The sequence below is a fragment of the Heliangelus exortis genome, chromosome 17 (assembly GCF_036169615.1).
Source record: "Heliangelus exortis chromosome 17, bHelExo1.hap1, whole genome shotgun sequence".
Taxonomy (NCBI): domain Eukaryota; kingdom Metazoa; phylum Chordata; class Aves; order Apodiformes; family Trochilidae; genus Heliangelus; species Heliangelus exortis.
The window spans coordinates 10,550,627-10,570,556 of NC_092438.1; the positions used below are offsets into that span (position 1 = coordinate 10,550,627).

General features: G+C 54.1%; 1 protein-coding gene and 1 long non-coding RNA gene across 11 annotated transcripts in view; one reads left to right on the forward strand and one right to left on the reverse strand.

Annotated features, from left to right (window-relative positions):
• The window catches only part of PEMT (phosphatidylethanolamine N-methyltransferase), a 40,463-nt gene extending 39,457 nt beyond the window's left edge, over positions 1–1,006 (reverse strand). For 3 of the 10 annotated variants that reach the window (XR_011729181.1, XM_071760398.1, XM_071760396.1), the window contains exon 1: positions 510–643. Coding sequence is in view for 3 of the 10 variants with exons in the window: in XM_071760398.1 (XP_071616499.1) it covers positions 510–614 (105 nt within the window). In the remaining 7 variants the exon portion in view is untranslated. Of the gene's footprint in view, positions 1–343; positions 472–509; positions 699–865 lie in introns of those variants that run through there. The other 7 variants (XM_071760404.1, XM_071760400.1, XM_071760403.1 and 4 more) reach the window with 5 other exon arrangements.
• LOC139803832 (uncharacterized) lies at positions 882–1,396 on the forward strand. Its single transcript, XR_011729182.1, has 2 exons — positions 882–999; positions 1,238–1,396. It is a non-coding gene; the product is annotated as an uncharacterized lncRNA (long non-coding RNA).
• The last annotated feature ends 18,534 nt before the right edge of the window (positions 1,397–19,930 follow it).

Here is a 19,930-nt window from a genome sequence, read left to right on the forward strand (position 1 = left end):
TCATCACCGCTTTTAAATCAGCACCACTGCCATAGGTAAACTTGTCCATAAAGGCACTGAATGAGCTTGCTTTGGAGTTATGTTTGACAGCTCAGGCCACAGCCAGGTAGACTGTGGGTAAAACATGACATAGCCAATCTCAGGTAAACACAGTAAGAAATTATTTTGCATAAAACCAAGCTCGAGGACAGCTCAGCTAAAATCTCTGCCACCTCAAACTTGTCAGCGACCTTTCAGTGTTTCTTGTTACAAGTGTTAAGCACAAGAGCCACCACCAGACCTCTTAAGTCACTCCCTTACAGCACTGAGGAAAAGCAGTTTCTCTTCCTAAGCATATAAATACCTGACAAGCGCTGTGACAGCTGCACGGACACAGGGGCCAGAGCTGCAGCCACCACCCGGGGGGGTTATTGCCACCATCTCCGCGGATGGCTCTGGGGCGGTCCTCAACGCCTCACACCAGTCCCTTCCCCGCCCTCTCTCCCCTCCACCCCCAGCCCCGCCGGTACCTGGCCGTAATCCAGCCCTCCCAGCCCTTCGCAGCACTCCCGCGGGAAAGGCCGCTCCCCGCCCGCCGTTGTCGCCGCACGCTTCCCACTGCCAGGCCCGGCCATGGCGCGGGGATGGGGTCGGGTCCCCCCTCCGCCCAGGGCTGGACGAACGTTTAGTCCCGCCTCCGCCGCCGACAGCGGCAAGGCCCCGGCACGGCGCACCCGCCGTGCCGGGGCCTTGCCGCTGTCGGCGGCGGAGGCGGGACTACGAGCGCCGAGGCCTAGTTGGGCCTAGGAGCGCGGCCTAGTGGGGCCTAGCGGTGCGGCCTAGTGCGGCCTAGCGGCGCGGCCTATGGCGCCGGGGAATCACTGACCTCGCCGCGGGCTCGGCCGCCTCTGTCGTGGCTTGCGAGAGTTGTGTCCGGCCGTGGCTGCGGTGTGGAGGGCGGGGGCTCGTAGCCTGCAGGCGTCTGGACTTCGACCTCGGTGAAGCAACCCGTGGCACGGGGTCGGCCCCCCCACCCCCCCCCGACTTATGGCTGCTGATGAAAAAAAAAAAAAATGTGAACATTAAATATTACATGCTCAATATTACCCATTTCCAGGGCAAAATGTAAAGCCATCGAGCCTGGGTGTATTTTAAGGACACTGCATAACAGTTCATCGCAGCTTGCTCCTTGCAGCAGGTGTAGTGGTTTTATTGCTGTTATTATTCCTGCTAATGTTATTTCTTCACTCCTCTCTAGGATGTTTCTGGTTATTGCAGCCTCAAGAACTGCAGTCCTGGACCTGCCTCTGGCAGTGGGAATAATGTCATATGAAGACCCTCTGTGTGGATCATCCTCTTTTGCAGACCCTCCTGTGAGGGGAAATAAATGTTCTTTAAGAAGGAGTTTGAATGTGAAGGAAGCCTCATGATTGCCCTTCCTGGAGCTCTCACAGGAGTGGGGAAGGGACGAGATGTCCAAGCACTTGTGCCCTGACATGTGCACGAGTGATGATGACTCACGTGAAACCCTCCCTGGAAAAATGGAATCCTTGGAGGTTGCGCTTTGGGAGACCCAGGGGACCCCAGCTATGAGTCTGGGTCCCAGAGGACACCCAAGTTCCTCAGTTTTGCTGCTCTAAACCCCTCGCTGCAGCAGCACATCCTCCCCTGCTCACCTGCAGGAGCAGCTTCTACTCTCAGGGTCCTCAGGGACGAGCAGATTTAGAGGCTGCATTTAGACTGGAGATTAGGAAGAAATTTTTGTTTTTTACATTGAGGTTGGTGAGACCCTGGCCCAGGTTGCCCAGAGAAGCTGTGGCTGGAAGTGTTCAAGACCCAGTTGGATGGGGCTTGGAGTCTATTGGGAGGTGTCCCCATGGCAGGGAGTTGGGACGAGTTGGTCTTCAGGGTCCCTTCCAACCCAAACCATTTTAGGATTCACAGCACAAATTGCAGCACTGGGATGGTTTGGGGTGAGGCGTGCAGGAAGGCACCGTGGGTGGGAGCAGCATTCCTCAGGGATGATCTCCAGCTGCTTCCAGCTTCTCCCTCAAGCAGAGTAATTTTGCTGGGCTGTGTGTGTGATTATCACCTCTCTCATCTCCCAGGCTGGGGTGCAGGAGCAGATGGGAAGATGTTTATTTTGCAAGTCCCACCAGCTGGGTGCTGGGGGCAGCGGGGAAGGCGAAGGGGATGAGGTGGGGAAAGCAGTGATGGCTGCGTTCAGAGGGGAGCAAATGTCCCCCCAGGGGGGGAATTGGGAAGGAGAAACCCCCCAACCATCCTCCCTGCTGCAAGGGGGGGACATTCCAGTGCTGCCATCACTGCCAGCTGGGAAAGGACAAGGATGCTGTGGCAGGCTTGGAGGAGCAGTGGGTCTGGGGAGGGATGGGGGGAGGGATGGACAGTGAGGAGGTGCAGAGGGTTGAGCTGTCCTGCTGGCTTCTTGCTTGAGGACATGGCTGTCCTGTCACTTAGCACGGGGAGGGGCACCCACTGGAGGTTTGTGCTGCAGGACCTGCTGCTCTTCCACCAGCTCAGCTGTGTCTGGGGCAGGGAATCACAGTGGAGCCCCCACGCTGCTCCTGCTGACCATTTTCCTGTCTAAGGAACATCCTCCACACAGGAGGGTCGGGAGGTGTTTGTGGCAGTGGGGCCCCTTTGCATCGGCCTCCATCCTGCCTCAGACACATCCCTGCAGCTGTGAGGGAGACAAAGAGGGCTTTCTGCAGGGCTGGATTTTTCTTTGTGTCCCCATCCCTCCCCTTCTCCCTGTGGCATGCCTTTGATCCAGCTCTCCGTTTCCAAGCACACTGCTCTCTGCTTTCCCAACTCCCTTCTCAGCTTGAAGCCCCCTCGATGCCCTTTGAAATCCCACCACAGCCCCGAGAGGTCACGGATGGATGTGGAGCTGCAGACGCCTGCGTGGGCAGGAGGCACTGGAACAGACTCACTTGTAAGAGCCCCAGCCCTGTGAGGGATTCTCACTGTAAGCAGGGGGTTGCTCTGGGGTGTTTCAAGCACCAGGAAACCCAGGAGACTCCCAACACGTGGAGATCCAGGGCAGGGGGTGCTGTCCTGTGGGTTTCCCTTAGAAACGGGACATGAGCTGGGAAGCTGCAGCCAGGTCAACCTCAGCACAAAGGGACGTCTCTCCTTATGAGTCCAGGAGAAAGTTTTGAGGCCAAAAGATGGGTTTTCTTGCTGAGAAAAAGGAGATGTAAGGCACTCAGAACTTCTGCTCTCCACAGGTGACTCTTGCTGCCACCCTCTGGGAAGCAGGACAAGCTTTTCAGTTCCACTGCTTGCCCACAGCTCCTCTAACCCCCTCTTTCCCGTTGCTCCTGCTGTGTGAACCAGACCTTATGGTTGTCCTCCGTGAGCCTTGGTGGTCACCAGGAAAGGTTGTTTTCTGCCAGTGACCTTGCTTTCTCATATCTGAGCTTGCAATCCACCTGGCCCCACCTCAGCCACCTCCCTTGCTGATAGAGGTCCCATGGGTGCACCGTGGGGCTGGGCCTTTCCTCCCAATCCTTTGTGTCCCCTTCCCCAAGGGCTGTGTCACTGTCCACATCTTCAAACCTGCCCTGAAATCAAGCTGACCCCCGTGGGTTTAACCTTGGCAAATCCCTCAGGGATTGATGTGTGGTGGAGATCAAGGATGGAGCATCAAAACACATTGGAAAGGATGGCATTGCAAGCCCGGGGAGAAGCAAATAACACTGGAGCACAGAGCTAAAACCTCGGGCAGAAGCAGCAAAATTGCAGAACCTCTTCTGTCCTCCATCAGATAACACACTGTCAGCAGCCATGCAGTGCTGCAATCCAGCCCTGCAATCCGAGTGGAAATCCTCTGGTGTTTGTGCTGGAGGTTAGCTCTATTTATATTCTGATGAATGATTTACTCGAGTAATTGGCACACAGCTCCCCTATTACAGATCATAAAGAATTAATCACGAGATTTTCAATGCTCCCCTATCAATTTTATTAGGCTTGATTGAATGTGGTGGATTGGGAACATATGGAATGTGAGTCAGACTCTGCTCCCCGTTACACCCTGGGTAACGCCGGGGACTCACTCGGCTGCTGATCCCTTTAAATCCAGGGGAGCAGCTGCTCCTTTCCTTCTTCCCATGTCCCAACTGCTCCTTGCATTCCCTTAAACGCCCAGGGGTGCAGCAACCAACCAAGATCAACGCCTTCTTCCTAAATTCTCCAAAAGCCTCAGGTGATCCTAAACTGAAAGCCAGGCTGGGAGGAGGATGCTTTGCTTCCAGCTCCTCCGTGTGTTGGCAGGACCCAGAAATCTCAGCCAAAGGCTTTTGGGAGCTCGAGATCTGCCCCTGAAGCAGCTGTTGAGCAAAGGGGCCGTGTCACGGGGCAGGTTTGTTCACTGTTGAAAGCTGAGGATGTCTGTGTTGGCGTCAGGGGCATCCTGCCAGGCAGGTTTGCCCGCAGGAGATGCTTTCCTGAAAGAAAGAAGCAGCACCCAGAAGTTCCAACACCCACTTGAGCAGGATGACACATCCCTGCCCTGAACCAGCAGCTCAGTGTGATTCCCTGGAGAAGGAACCTCAAAAGCCACGTCCCCTGCATGGCTCTGCTCATGTAGAGAGCCAGGAAAACCTCCAGGATTTCCACGTGGGGGACAGACAGTCCTTCTCTTGCTTTTTCTCCTGTGGGTGTTGTTACCATGCTGGCTTCTGTGCAGTCGTGCTCCAGCTCGTGGGTGATGCTCCCAATAACTGCACCAGGATCTCAGTAGGTATCTTCAGGAAGGAGTGGGAACTTTGGGTGTAAATGGAGCTACTTGCATAGGCACAGCTTAACCTGAACCAGGCTTGCAGTGCAACTGGGCTGGCACAGCTACAGCCCACGTCCCCATCTGCTGTGCTGAGCAGCTGCATTGAAGGGCACCGAGAAGTTATTGCCAGCAACTCTTGGCAGGAGCCAGTGAGGAAAACCTCCCCCCAGGGAGAGCTGATCTGGGGAGGGCAAATCAGAAATGCAGCAGAGGACAGAGCAGGGTCTGTCCTTCCTGCAGGCAGAGGGGAGGAACAGCAGCCCCTTTGCTTTTACAGTCAAAACATTTGATGTACTCAAGGTCCTCTTTGGGGAGCAGAGTGTCCAAGACCTTGCACAAAGGTCTTGTGCTCCTGTTGCCTGAGGCTGCCTCTTCCCTGCCTTCCCTGCACCCAAACCACCTCTCTGAGGACTCACCATGTCTATGCTTCTGCACAAACAGCCCTGGTGAGCACCCCAGGGCCTGGCATCACCCCCAGGTACCTCCTCCACAGGCAGCCCGGAGCTGGGGAGCAGCCCCATGGCTCTTGCCTGGGTGCTCTGCCCTGGCCCTCATGGAATCCTAGAATGGGCTGGGTCGGAAGGGACCTCAGAGATCATCAAGTCCAACCCTTGATCCACTCCCCCCGTGGTTCCCAGCCCATGGCACTGAGTGCCACATCCAGGCTCTTTTGAAATATCTCCAGGGATGGAGAATCCACCCCTTCCCTGGGCAGCCCATTCCAATGCCTGATCACCCTCTCCCTAAAGAAATTCTTTCTAATATCCAACCTAAACCTCCCCTGGCACAACTTGAGACCTCTTGTGCCCTCTTGTCTTGCTGAGAGTTGCCTGGGAAAAGAGCCCAACCCCCCCCTGGCTCCAGCCTCCTTTCAGGGAGTTGTAGAGACTGATGAGGTCTCCCCTGAGCCTCCTCTTCTCCAGCCTCAACACCCCCAGCTCCCTCAGCCTCTCCTCATAGGATCTGTGCTCCAGTCCCTTCACCAGCCCAGTTGCCTCCTTCGGACCTGCTCCAGCACCTCAATCTCCTTCCTGAGCTGAGGAAGTTTAGGAACTCTTTGCTTTAACCCAGAGCATGGTGTCCTCATCATGCAGCTGTGCCTCAGCCTGCAGAAGGAGGGGATGGACACAGCAGCAGGAAGCTGCAGCTTTCCAGCCCTCAGCTATTTCCAGTGCCCCAGGAGTTGTGGGTGTGATGGGCACTGGGGGAAGGAGCAGGTTCCTTCCCATTGAATCTGTGCCTGTGGAGATGATCATCTGCTCTCTGAGTCTGCCACAGACAACATTTAGGGAAGGATTCACAGCAGCTTCCCTGCTCCCCGTGGCCATGTTCATCCCCAGCATGTCAATAATGAAGCAGAGGCTTTACTTTTCTGGGGATCAATGAATCTCCTGATCGTGACCCATCTGCTAAGTGGGAGATCAGGTCTCTCCCTCCCTGAACTCATCTGAGCTGGGCTCCAGCAGCAGACTCTGTCCCCAGGGTACTCCCTAGTGCTTAATTGCAAACCCCATGTCTCATTAGAGAGCAGCAGCAGCCCAGGCATGCAGAAGCCACCAGCCCCTCCTGCTCCCCCAGCTTGGGAGATGGCTGCAAGGAGGGAGGATATTTTGGGGCTCCAGGCAGGTGGAAATGCCCCCAGCTTTCTCTTCTCCAAAAGGTCCTGACTGCACAGCTGGCTGAAGGGTTTATTGCCTGTCTGCTCTGTTCCAAAGTCCTAAATCCCCCAAAACCCTTTAAATCCCTCCAAAGTACCTTTCATGGGAACAGATGCTTTAAGAGAAGCAGAAGCTTCACAAAGCAGGAGGCAGCTGGAAAGGTCACTGCCCCCACATCCCCTGGCCACAAACATGTCCCACTTTTGGGGGGGCAAACAGCCCCCATTGCCTCCCAGGGTCCACCCAAGGAGACTGAGCAACTTTTCCTAACACTGCCTGTGCTTCCTGGTCCTTTCTGCACCTACAAACCTTTCCCCATAGGGTGCAAGCTGCAGAGGACACAACCAGCTTCCAAAAACCTTCCCTGCACATCATCAGCTCCAGACAGGTCTAATGAGGGTGTCCCCATTAGCCAAGCAGCCACGTTTTGGCTGCCAGCACCTAATGCTCACCGCAGCAGGGATGAAGGAGGCAGCTGAGGAATCATAGGGTCATTTGGGTTGGAAAGAACTCTTAAGCTCATCAAGTCCAAGCGCCCCAGCACTCAGCATCACCTCCACAGCCACCTCTCATCCCTCTCTCTGCTGGCAGCCAGGTTTTCCCAGGCTATCAGCCTTGCTCCCAGATGTGAGACCCAGGAGGGATACAGAGAGAAAAAAAAAACCCAATCTTGTTGAGGACTCATCAGGAGGCAGAGCCTGGTGGTGGGGGCTGCTTTGTGTCACATGTAACAGCCCCAGTGCTCAGCACTGCAGAGATCTGGGCTCAGAGCTTGTTGAGGGCATCAGCTCTTCCCCAGGCAGCCTCTGGAAGCTGCAGGGATGTGCTCTGCTGGGCTTAACCCCCCCAGGGAAGGGCTGATGTGTCAGACACAAACACATCCTTCTGGAGGCCAGGGAAGAAGATTCCATGGGGGGGCATGCAGATTTATCCAGAGGAACCACAGAACCTGGCTATAAATACCTCCTCAAAGCCTCACTCCTCCTCCTCTTTGATGTTTTGCTGTTATTTACTTCAAGCCCACTCCTGCTGCTGTTATTTTTGTCTTCTCTGTTTTACCCTCTGCTTTTGCAGTTGTTTATGAGCTGTATTGCAGAAGCATCTTAAAAGGAAGATGCAAAGATGGTCAGGGACCCCTGGAAGAAAGCCAAGAATCCTGGAAAGAAGGTTGGGAACCCCAGGACAGCCCATGGCCAGCAAGCACCAGGCATCACACTCACCCCAGGCTCGACTGATACTAAAAGCTGAAGGGGTGGTGAAAGGCCAGCAGAGCCTTTCCCACCTGGTGCATCCCAGGGACTTTCTGCTCTACTTCCACCCATCCTTTGGCCAGACACTTTCCTCTATCAGGGTGAACTGGCCCTGCTCAGCTGCAGATGGGTCCCAAGCTCTGCCAGCTCCCCACGCCCTCTCTCCATCAGTCCCTGGTGCTCACCAGTGCCCATGAGACTAAAGCAGTGGGTGACCAAAAGTATCCCCCACCACGGGGAAGGGGCTAAGGGGGTCTCCTGATCCTCCTCAGCCATCAGCATTTGTTGGATTTGCAGGGAATTGCCCTCCCTGCCATGCTACCCCCCTGCCAGAGCCAAAGGAAACCAGGCAAGCAGCTCAGAAATTAATGAAAGTGGAAGTGATGTGAGTAGTCAGACACGAGCTTAATTCCCTTAAATGAATTAAAAACCCATTACTCCTCACCACCAGGAGCCCAAAGCCCTGAATGGCAGTGGCAGGAAGGGGAGGGCAGCCCCATCAACCCCCTCCCCACCCAGCAATGGGGCAGGGGGCTCCTGCCTTGGCACTTGGACCCTGAAAAATCAAGCAGCAAGGTTTTGCTGCCACAATCCTCCTCGCAGGCAGACTGGGAGGTGGGTGCCACTGCTGGGTGAGGATTTGGGTTGTTTCAGCAAAAAGAAGCAGCTGGAGCCAACTTATTTGGCTGAAGCCTTTACCTTTTCAGCAAGATGAAGAACCTGGAGCACAAACTGACCTTGCTTTGTAGAAAACACAGCCTGAAACTAAAAGCCTGAGGCTTCCCCACCTGAACCAAAGCAGACTGTTTACTTTGTTTGGGGTTTAAGATGTTTAATCCCCTTATTGCTGAAGTCAAGTTGCTGTCTCCTCTCCCTCCTCCACACATCCCTCTTTCTTCCCACACCTGGAGAAGCCAGAAACCACCTGGGAGCACCGAAACCCAGGCACCCCCTTTGCCAGAGTGCCTGCCCACTGCATCTCCCACTTGCCAAAATATGGGATATTTTTTGTAGATCCCCATAAAAGGGCAAGCAGCTGGGTTGCAGCTCACTTCCTGGGCAGGCTTCATACTCCCAGCCATCAGGATGGGAAAGGAAACCTCCTCTGTGATTTATAGGAAGAAGGAGAAGGTTTGGTGGTGGTGGTGGGGAGCCCCTGGGGATGTTGGCTGCTGAGGGAGAAACCAAATCCCAAGTGCAGAAGAGGAAGAAACAGAGGCTGGAGGAGGGCTGGGGGCACAGGGGAGACCCCGCACCCCTCAGTCACAGCCCCATGGCAGGACATGTAACTGCTTTTTATCCCCCCCGTGGTGGAAATTCCCATTTCTGTCTGCTTTCCCCCTGCTCCATCAGCTCACAGTGCAATGGGACAACCCCAGCAGGACCCAGGGCGCAGGGATGAGGCCACACCAGCAGCTGCCAAGGAGCAGCTCAGGGGTTCATCATCGGCCCCAAATCCGGCCCCGCTGGTGGGGAAAAGCTTCCTGTGATCCATCATTCCCGCACCCCACACGTGGAGAGGGAAGCAGGAGGGGGGGGACCGCGGGGTCCGGGGCCCGGGCTTGCTCTCTGCTTGGCTGTAAGGATGCTAATGAAGCCTCATGCAAAAGCGATTCCTACAGGGCAGACAATTAACCTTGAGACTTGGCTTTTAGTGCTCGGAGGGGAGTGATTTTATTTTTTTTTTTTTCATCCTGTTATTTCCCCGCGCTATGAAACTAATCCTAGGGACAGCCCAGGGAGAAGCTCCCAGCCCTGCCAGGAGCACAGCGTGTGGCCAGCAGCCTCTTGCTCCCTCCCTCCTCCAGCCCCCTTGGATTTTCACCCACTGCCTCCAACAGCATCATCCTGGCTGGGGAACACCGGCACCGAGGGATGTGACCAAGGGCACCCAGCAAGGCTGTGGCGTTAGATGATGATCATGGTCAGAAACAAATCCAGTCCCCTTCGAGGACACGGGACACGGTGCCAGCCTGCCCTTGACTTTTCCAGGAGTTTACCCGGAGGAACAGCACGTCCTCAGCTCTCCAAGGCTGTGGTTGCTGGCACAGCATTACCCCAGCGTGCCAGCACATATATAACGTGTTTAAGCTATTAAAAAAAAAAAAAAAAAAAAAAAAAAAAAAGCACTTAAAAGGACATTTGCCACGATGAACAAACATTTTGCTAAATTGCCCCAAAAAGAGATTGACAGGAGGGCAGCACCATGGCCACCCCAGCATATGGCAGGGATTTGGCAGTAATGCCAATAAGTTCCTGAGGAAGGGGGATGGGGGTGAGGGGGACCCCAAAGCCATGAGGCACTGTGGGCAGAAGCCAAGGGGAGGGCTGGGAAAGCAAACAGCTCCAGCCAGGAACTGGAATATCTGCCCAGCAGAGATCCCGGGGGTGTTTGGGACAGGGTGAAAGCCACAGGGAAGGGAATGGGATCATCTTTTGGGGTGTAACTCACTGCTGGCCATTTGCCCAGGTCAAGTAATGGCTCATGAGCAAAATGCAACCAGGGGTGATGAGCAGCAAGTGATGGACTTGGAGGATGCAAATGATTTCCCCACGGCTCAATTAGTCTCAATTAACACTTCCATGGGAAAGCCTTTTTCCCTGGGATTAATGGTTGGACTCAATGATCTTAAAGATCTTCTCCAAGAAAAACAATTGTCTGATTCTAACCTTCCCATACAAATGTGTGGAGAAACCCAGAACGCTGAGGCCACCACTGAGATGACCAAGGAACAGGCAGAAAACTGTCAGAGCCAGAAAAGAGAGAGATTTTATCTGTGGGAAGCCTAACAACACCCTTCTGCTCACTGGGCTGGTGCTACCTGTGCCAGCCCTCACCACCCTGCACCCAGAAGGTGCTGCTTCAACCAGACTGCTCAGCATCCTGCCCAGGACCTGTGCTCATCTCCTCCAGCTTCATCCACCAGACAGGTCTTCCTCATCTTCAGCAACACTTTCACACTTGGTGAGACCTGCAAACCTCCTCCTGACCCTCACACCAACCTGAGCACTGCCTGCTGCCAGCTTCAGCACCCCAAAATAGCAGCAAACCTCCAACCCACGAGCTTTCCCAGCTTGTTCTGCTAATTCCTTGGCCTTTAAATCAGTGCATGGAGGGCTGCAGCAGCCCTTGTGGAGCCATTTTGTACGTGGGTGCTGTTTCTCTGAAATGGCCTGGGTTTTTAAACTGCTTTCCTCCTTTTTTTTTTTTTCTTTTTCCTTTCTTGAGGGGGTGGTACATGATGGAGGATGGATAAAGAGACTGAAGGGAGAGCTGTGCTGTAAAAGCCAATCTGCTGCGAAATCTGTTGAAAAAAAAATGATGCTGCAAAGTGCTTTTGCAGTTGTTTAGCCATTTGTTAGCCTGGCCAAGGGGTGGTTTGCATGGCCACACTCTGCTGGTGGGCACCAGGACCACTGCAGAGCTTCACACAGGGTAAAATGTCTTTAGTGTGTGCAGGGGTGAGAGGAAGGGTCAGGAAATGAGGGTGAAAAAGCTCCAAGGGAAAATTCTCATTTCTCTGTGAGACTTTTTTGGCTTGTCTGCCTCACTCTCCTGGTTGCAAAATGTTGCTCATCTTCTCCAAGGCTCCCATGGAGGTAAATTGAGCTCCAGCTGCGTCGCAGCTTTTCCCTCCCCAAGATCCATGACCATGAAAGCCACTTTCCCTGCAGCTCTGTTGTCTCTCACAGTTAGTTTTCATGCTCTAAAAAAAATAATAAAAAGGAGTAGGTGCCTGGGGTAGCAGATGGGACTGGTTTCTCCTGCCTCCTATAAATCACAGCGGATGTTTTCCCTTCCTGGGATGAAGCTGTGCTCTTGGAGCACCCATCCTGGCCAGGAGGAGAAGCACAGTCAGCTGCCAGGGCCATCATCTCTCATCACCGAAGCTTTCTCCTTGGGAGGAGAAAACAAACAGACCCACTGTACCTCTTCTGCAGAAGTGGCAAGGTCCTGGTGGGATTGCTAAATCACAGCAGTGCTTTGGAGTGTCCTTCTGCTGGCGTAAATCAGCAGCTGATTTACACCAGGGAGGAGAAGGGAGATGCTGGATGGTTCATCTGAGCATCCCTGTCCTCTGAGAAGTGGCCACAAATCATCTGGTGGTGCTGAAAATAACTCAGCAGCCCAAGTCTGGGTGTGGGGATGAGGAGATATGTAAAGCCAAAGAGGTTCTGAGGTGGCTGTGGGAGTGAGTTTCAAAATTAGAATAGAATAAATAGAGTATTTACAGATGGAAGGGCTCTACAAGGTTCATCTGGTCCATGTGCCAGACCACTTCAGGGCTGACCAAATGTTAAAGTGTGGTATTAAGGGCTTGGTGTTTATTTTTAATGACAACATTTGCCAGGTTGGATGGGGCTTGGAGCAACCTGAGCTGGTGGGAGGTGTCCCTGCCCATGGCAGGGCTTTGGGACCGGATGGTCTTTAAGGTCCCTTCCCACCCTAACCATTCTATGATTTTACAGGTGGGGTTTTTTTGTTTTTTTTCCCCATCCTTTGCTGCAGAAAATCCAGAGCAGCAACTCCCCAAACTGTCATCACAAGACCCAGATAGGACACTTCCAGAACTCCTTTACATTTCTTTAGAGCATTGCAAATCCCCACACTGGGCAGAGCAGCTCCCAGCAATACCTGCAGCAGAAACACCTCCTTGCCTTAAGCAGCCCATTTTCATCCCAAGATACTGGCTTTTTTAGCACGTTGCCATTCTAATTCAGCAGATGGTACCAACAGCTGCCAACCCTGCTTCTTATCTCCTTCCTAGCAGGCAGAATTGACCCCATCTAACCCCAAATGGAGCTCAGCCTGATAGCCATGGCTGTTTGGGTGAGGACAATCCCCTGGCAGGACCTTCAGTGTCGTTTGCAGCCAGGATGGGAGTCCTGGGACCTGGAGGATGCTGCAGCCCCCCAAAAACCCAGGATGCTGCTGCCCTGGTCCTGATACCCCCTTGGGAAGGATGCCCCAAAGCCAGGCAGAGGCTGCCACTTAGTGTTGGGAAGGGAGCACGGCTGCTGCAGGGACCTGGCAGAGCAGCTGTGGCTGGGGACCCCTCTGCTTCTTATGGGGTGCCCAGGACCAGTCATGTTTAAACAAGGTGCCTCCTATAGCTTTTTCCTAGGAAAGGTGGCACCGAGGCACTCAGAGGATGCAGGATCCTGCTGCTGGTTTCGAGTGCCTGGGTGATTCTGGCAAGCTTGCCCGTGCCTCAGTTTCCCCAAGCTGTAATGGCAAATTACACCCAGCTCCCAGGGTCTCCTGGCAGCGGAGCTTCCTGTCCCTTGGCCACATGGGGAAACTGAGGCAGGGCACAGGAAAACAGGGGCTGGCTGGTGCTGAGCTGGTCGGGTCTCCCACCACCCTGAGCACAGGGGCTGCTGTCACCTCCTGCTCCTTCCTCTCATTACACCCCAATTCCCTGGGGATTGTGGCAGCAGAACTTCCTTCTGCTGTGATGTTCTATTAGCTTAATAGCATTTTTCCACTCCATTTGAGAGGGGAATTTCCAATGATCTCCAATTAGGACTGCCTTGGCAGCAGCATACAGCTGCCTGCTCAGGATGGCCACCCCAGCCCACCCTGCCCAGCTCCAGCTTCAAAGGCTGTGGGTGCAAAAATTTCCAGCCACCCATCACCCTGCAGTGAAAAGCCTCCATTTCTCTGTGCCCCATTTTTCACCTGCTGAAGAGTCAGGAGCAGGAGGCACAGCTATTCCCATGGCTGGTTGTGCCCACACATCTCACCCAGGTGGTGTTGGCAAAGCCAGCTGGGCACCAGGGATGAGATATTGCACACATTGGTTGTGGTCCTGCTTCCCAACCCTGTTCGTGGTCCTGCTTCCAAATCCCACTTGTGGTCCTGCTTCCAAATCCTGATGATAGTTCTGCTTCCAAGTCCCACTCGTGGTCCTGCTTCCAAACCCTTCCAGACCCTCATGGTCTTGTTTCCAAATCTTTTCATGGTGCTGCTTCCAAATCCTGCTCAAGCTCTTGCTTGCAAGCCCCACTCATGGTCCTGCTTGCAACCTCCAACTGCAGCCCAGCAGGCAGCTGCCTGTGCAGGCTGAACCCTTTCTCCAGGCAGTTCCAGAGCCCTGCTTCAGGCATCCCTTGCTCCATCAGCCCCTGCCCTTTGGATCACTGGGAGCTGCACAGCCTCATCCCCCTCCTCACCCGAAGCTGCCACTGCTCTTCCCTCGCCTCTCCCACAGACAGTTCTGGGATCACTTACCAATTAGTGTGGCCTGCTTATTAAAGCTCATTATCTGCCAGTGTGATCTTGGATGGGATTGTGCAGGCTTGGCAGGGGATCAAAATCTTCCTTCTTTCCAATTCCATCCTGCTCAGCTCCCCCCCACTCTGGGAACAGCCCCACAGCCACACCAGAAGGCTCAGGGACATGGTGCTATTTTTTGAGAAGGAAATTAAAAAAAAAAAACAAAACAAAAACACCCAACAAATTAAGCCAAATTAAGCTGACCCCTCGCTAGGGTGGGGATGGGTCACTGTACCCATGAAGTGATGGAGCAGGAAGGTGCTCAGGCTCAGCAGCTGCCATGGCTTTCCACCATGGGGTAGGAAGCAGCTGGACTTTTTGTCCAACTCTAAACCTCAGAGACATGTTTAAAGCCTGATAAACCCAAACCAGTGATTCTGGAGGCAGCTACAGGTACCAGGGTGCCTGCAGGGTGACTCTTGCCAGCTGGCTTAGCCCCGTGGCAGTCCCCTGGGTGCCCATGGAAATCCCCAGGCAGGTCCTGGCCCCGCTGTCCCTGCTGCCCCTGGGCAATGCCCGAGCCCCCAGCTGTGCCTGCAGGGTTTTGGGCAGCCCCCAGCTGATCAGGAGCTCAGTTTGGCTCCAGGGCATGGAGCCAGCAGCCCTGGGAAACACCAGCTGCCAGCCACAGAAATTAGGCTTCTTCTCCATGTCCTGTGTTGTCAGAAGGGGCTGGTCTCAGAGGTGTCCTGGCTGTTTTCTACTTTTAATTGCAAGGATGGAGGGGAAAAGACAGAACTCTGATTCTTCTGGCACCGCATCAGTGGATGTTTGAGTTGAAAACCCAACAGATGACACGGCTTGGATAGAAGCATCTCTGCTTGCAGGAGGAGACATCATTGCACAGGGACACTGGCTGTGGTCCAAGCTGGAGGACAAAGCCCCATGCCACCATCCTGCCCTGCTGTACCCCACACCACGGCACTGCTGTGGGGTGGCTTTGCTGTCACTGCAAGTGTTGCAGCCTCTGCCTGACACTGGGATGTGGGTGCCCGTGGGGTGACACAGAGCCAGGTCCCCAGGTGGGGATGGGGCCATGTGAGGGCTGGTCCTGAGCATCCTGCACCTACGAGACAGACAAGCCAAAGATTTTCCAAGCTGGGAAAACCAACCTCGAATGCACTGCCTGATTTAATGAGAACCAGCAGCATGGGAGAGAGAGCCCTGGCTTTCCCAGCACCTCCTTCCCCTTTTTCCCAAAGCTGTCCTGCCCCGGGGAGTCACCAGATCTGGCTTTCATTAGTGAATGAGCCTGTTTTGGTGAGTGGCTTTTGTCAATATTGATTAAATTCCATCTTCTCCTGTGAAGAGAAATCCTCTGCAGCGCTGCCATCTTAAAACAACTGAGACCTGGTTTAACTCTTCCTTCCCCCTTTAAACTCCCCTTACCCCAAGGTAAAATCACCCACTAACTGCTCCTTTGTTCATCTCCCACATGGAACCACCCAGTAACAAGAGAAAAATCCACCAGGCAGTGGAAAGCAGCTGGTCTAAGTTCAAGCCAAACAGCCTCAGCTTGTGTGAGCCAGGGCTTCAGCACAGGCCAAGCTGGGAAGCCTGTGCCTGCATCATTAACAAAATCCCCAGCAAATGCTCCCTGTGGCATCCAACCATCTCTTCAGGGCTGCAAATCGTGCCCAGGAGCGTATTTTTCCCCACCTCCTCTATGCCAGGGTGATTTTCACCGCAGCGACCCGTGTGCTTGTGTCCCACACTTCCTGGGATTAACCACATCTTTTATTGCTGCCAGTTACTGGCTGCAAGGATGCGGCGGGGACGGAGCCCGGGGGATGGGTTACCACCTCCCCAGCCCAAATAACATGAGGCTTTGCAGGCTGCAGAGGCAGCCTCAGCTCCCCAAGAAGGAGGATAAGGGATCAGCCCCCACCCTGTTTCCCCAGCACACCCCTCCTCTGCTCCCCACCGCTGGATAATGTGAATGTTACTGCAAGGAGAGCTTCCTGCTGGGCACGGACTGGGACATCAGGGGTGCGAGGGTGATGGCCACAGGGGGGGGGGAGATTTAGGAATCAGGGCTGCGAGGGTGGTGCCCATGACCTGGAGAACTTTCCATGCGGGTGGGAGCAGAGGCATCGCAGGGCTGCGGGCAGCAGCCCACCCTCGGCTGCTGCTGAATGCTCTGAGGCTTCACGCTGCGAGAAGAATGAGCAGATAATAGGATTTGCTGTCTCTTCAAAGGACGCGGGAGCCGGGCCCCAGCTCTCTGCAGCACCCTGGGAAGAGCTGCCGGGAAGATCCCGCATCTCAGGGATGCTCCCAGCTGCCTGCAAATGGGAACAGGGGACCCTGCGAAGGCACAAAGCTGGTGGTACAGTGCTGCCCGGTCATGCCTGCACTACTACTGGTACTGAGGGAAGGCAAGAGAATGCCAAACCCTGGCAGTGGCACTCCAGGACAAAGCATTTTCTCCGGGATCAGCTGCTGGGCTGGAAAAGCGAAGGGGAAAGCAGAGAGAGGGCTTTCCACTTGGTGCTTTACACCAGCCAGGGCAGGCACACATCGCCCCAGCAAACATCAAACACTTGCACCTCCTCTTCTAAGCACACACACACACGCACACACACACACACACAAACACACACACACACACACACACACACACACACACACACACACACACACACACACACACACAGCAGCGTGGGGCAGAGCAGCCACCCCCGGGACAGCCTGGTCCCCAACCATGGCATAGGGGCAGCCGAGGGACCATCTGGAAGCTCATTTGAAGAGCTCCAGTGTCCCTGCTTCCCTGCTCCATTTCTCCTCGGATGGCTTATCAGCAGTGACTTTCCCGACAGCAATCGATAGAAAACATTTTATCGCCTTCCCAGGCGGCAGGATCCTTGGAGTGGGTCTGATTTCTGTTTCTATGGTGACATCTTCCGGGCTTATGAAAGATTTTGCCTTTCTTGGTTGTTGTTGGGGGGTGGAGACGGACGAAGGGGTGGGGGGGGGGGAACGGTGACTGGGGCTATATATTTTGTTGTTGTAGGTTTTGCCTTTTTTTTTTCTTTCTTTCTTTTTTTCTTTCTTAATACCATTTGCGGCAGAACAAGGCAGTCACCAGCCAGACAAATGCGATGCCCGCAGCTGACTTGCGGCGTTGCTGCTCGCTGGGAGGGGCCCCAGGGCAGCTTTCATCCCCGGAACATGCCGTGGCCTCTGAAATCCACTGAGGCTGGAATGCACATTGACTCGGCCAGGGCCATCCCCTTCCCTCACCCTCCGTCCCCCTTTCCACCCCTCCAGGCTTCTCCTGACAGGCCTGGAAAATGCCACTTGGCCACAGATGGCCTCAAGCACAAGTACCTGCTCCGAGCACTTTGTAACAGCTTATTCTGCTCTTCAGCTTTGTTCCCTCCTCCTTCCCCTTCCTTTTTTGACTCCCTCCACATCTGGGGGAGGAGGAGAGGCTTTGCCACGCAGCCCCCCACCCCCAGCCCCTGCCCCACTGGCTGCGGGGGTCCTGGGACCCAAGCAAAGGGGCTGGGAGGGATGCTGGGGGATTTGTTTCATATCTGTGTGACACGATCGTTTGCCATCTTCTGCATGCAAATGGCTCAGTGCTTTTGCTGAGTTATCTGCACCTGAGGATCTCTCTGCCTGCCTAATTAATGTCGGCAAGGCTCCTCCTCGGCATTGCCTCCTGCTGCTTCCTCCTGCTGAAACAGCCCATGTGCTCCAGCTGGAAGCCACCCTCCTGGAGCCTCCTCAGGGAGATAGATGGATGGATGGATGGATGGATGGATGGATGGATGGATGGATGGATGGATGGATGGATGGATGACCTCTAATGTCTGGACGTGATACCCAGATTTGACAGATAACAAAGCAGCCCCTAGTTCTTTGTCTCTCACAGCTTGGGGACCAAAGGGGAACCCCTTTCCTCTTCCACCAAGTGCTCATGTCCTTACTGCAAAGGGAAGAGGTGCCCGGCTGGGATGTGCAGATCCCAGGCTCCAGCTTCTCAAAAGCCTGATGGCATTCAGCATGCAGCAACTGGGAGAACTCAAGCAATGTGAGAGGATGAACAGCCCCATGCATCTCCTGGCACACACTGGTCATGCCACTCGAGCCAGTTCCTGCTGTGAGGGCTGGCACAAGGGCAGGGACTGGCACTGGGCAGCTGGGAGGGCTAGGGGGCTATTGATGGCATCAGCCCAGGTTGCCAGAGGTGGGTTTGAAAGGCATTGCCAGCTTGGAAATAACCCTGTCTGCACCTTTCCCATAACGATGGAGCTGTACAGCTGTAATGTTTCTCAGGGGCACAGCCTTCTGCCTGCACAAAAGCAAATAAAACAGAGGTTTCTTCTGTTTCTTTGCTGTTGGTGGTTTTTTGTTTTTGTTTTTTTTTTTTTTTTTTTTTTTTTTTGTGTTGTTTTGGTTTTTTTAATAATGGGAAACTCCAAAGCTCAGAAAGTTGGAACCATGTCCTAGTGTTAAGTGACAGCAGGGGATAACTCTTTGCATCAGGCACAGACCCAAAGCACTTAAAATCAAGGGCAGGACAGGCAAATGCAGGCCTGCCATCACCTCACCCAGCAGAGAAATGCACCGCCTGTGACACTGATCAAAACCCCTGCATATTTCATCACAACACAATGCCCTTATCTTCGACCCAAAATAAAAATTATTCCTTGCTCAGCAAGCTCGAAATACAAAATTATCCCCGCGTGCACTAATGCCATGTATCCATCAACTTCAAATGCAAATCCACCAAGCGTTTCTCCCTAATTTTACCATAAAAGGATGGTTACACGCCAAGCACCTCACTCAACATTATTCTCAGGCACGGCAGTCGCGATCAGCAAATCTTCTCCCAGCCATTGACAAATACTTGGATCCTCAGCTTCTCCTAATGGAAACAATCTGGTTGGTTCCTGAGGAAGGGCAAAGCATGGAGGCCAGGAAGGAGAGCAGCATGCTTTTTTCTCTCCTCCCTTTTTCAGCTTTCCACCTCCCCCCCACCCAAAAAGAAAAAAAAACAACAAACCCTCCTCTTCAGCTCTGGAAACAAAACTCTCTCTGCTCTGTGTGAGGACAAGGGGGAGGACTGGTGTTTTTGACTACTCTGGGGAGAGCCTGCAGCCCCTTTGCTAGGACATGCAGAGGGTAATTAGGGATTTGCAAAGCTAGTCATATTCTGTTAGTGTTTTTCTTCCTCTTTTTTTTTTTTTTTTTTTTTTTTTTTTTTTTTTTTAAGATGCAGGGGTGCTGGTGGTAAAAGGCACTGTAGAAGTGAAAGGAAAACACCAGGGAGTGCTTAAAGAAATGGCAAAGCACGGGTCAAACCCAGACCACATTAAATGTCTTTCCAGGTGACTGGAAGGCTGCTGAAGGGTGGGAGCAGGAGCAGAGAGCAGGACCATGATAGATGTCAGTAAGAGCTCTGGAAAGGCTAAAAGTGCCACGCTACAGCCCTGAGGACCAGGAGAGCCCCCTCAAGCTGTCTGTCCCACTGCTGGCACCGGAGGTTGGGTTTGATGAATTCCCAACCTGACCAGCTTCAGCTTGAGTCCCAGCCCGGGATGAGCCCCCCAGCAGTGCCGGGAGGGTGGCACACAACGAGTCCATCCAAATTTCCGCCCTGTGCTCTCAAGGAACAAAGGCCCATGTGTCCCTCGGAGGCTCCTCCTGCCCCAGGCGGCCGCAGCCACCCTCCGAACACTTTCCCTCTTGTTCGCTTTGGCCGGGGAAGTGGTGGAGCAGCAGGTATTTCCTGCCATCGGCCGCCACCCCCGCCTGGCCACCCCCACGAGGGACACGCTGCTCCAGCCCACATCCCTGAGACCCCCAGGGGACCCGACAGCCCTCGGGGACGCAGCAGGGACCCACGGAGGTGGCTGTTCCTCGGCAGATAAGTGGCCCTGCTCCATAGGGACATCAGCAGCTGGATGCATCCCCTCTTCCTCCCTGCTGTGCACATCCTGCTGGAAAA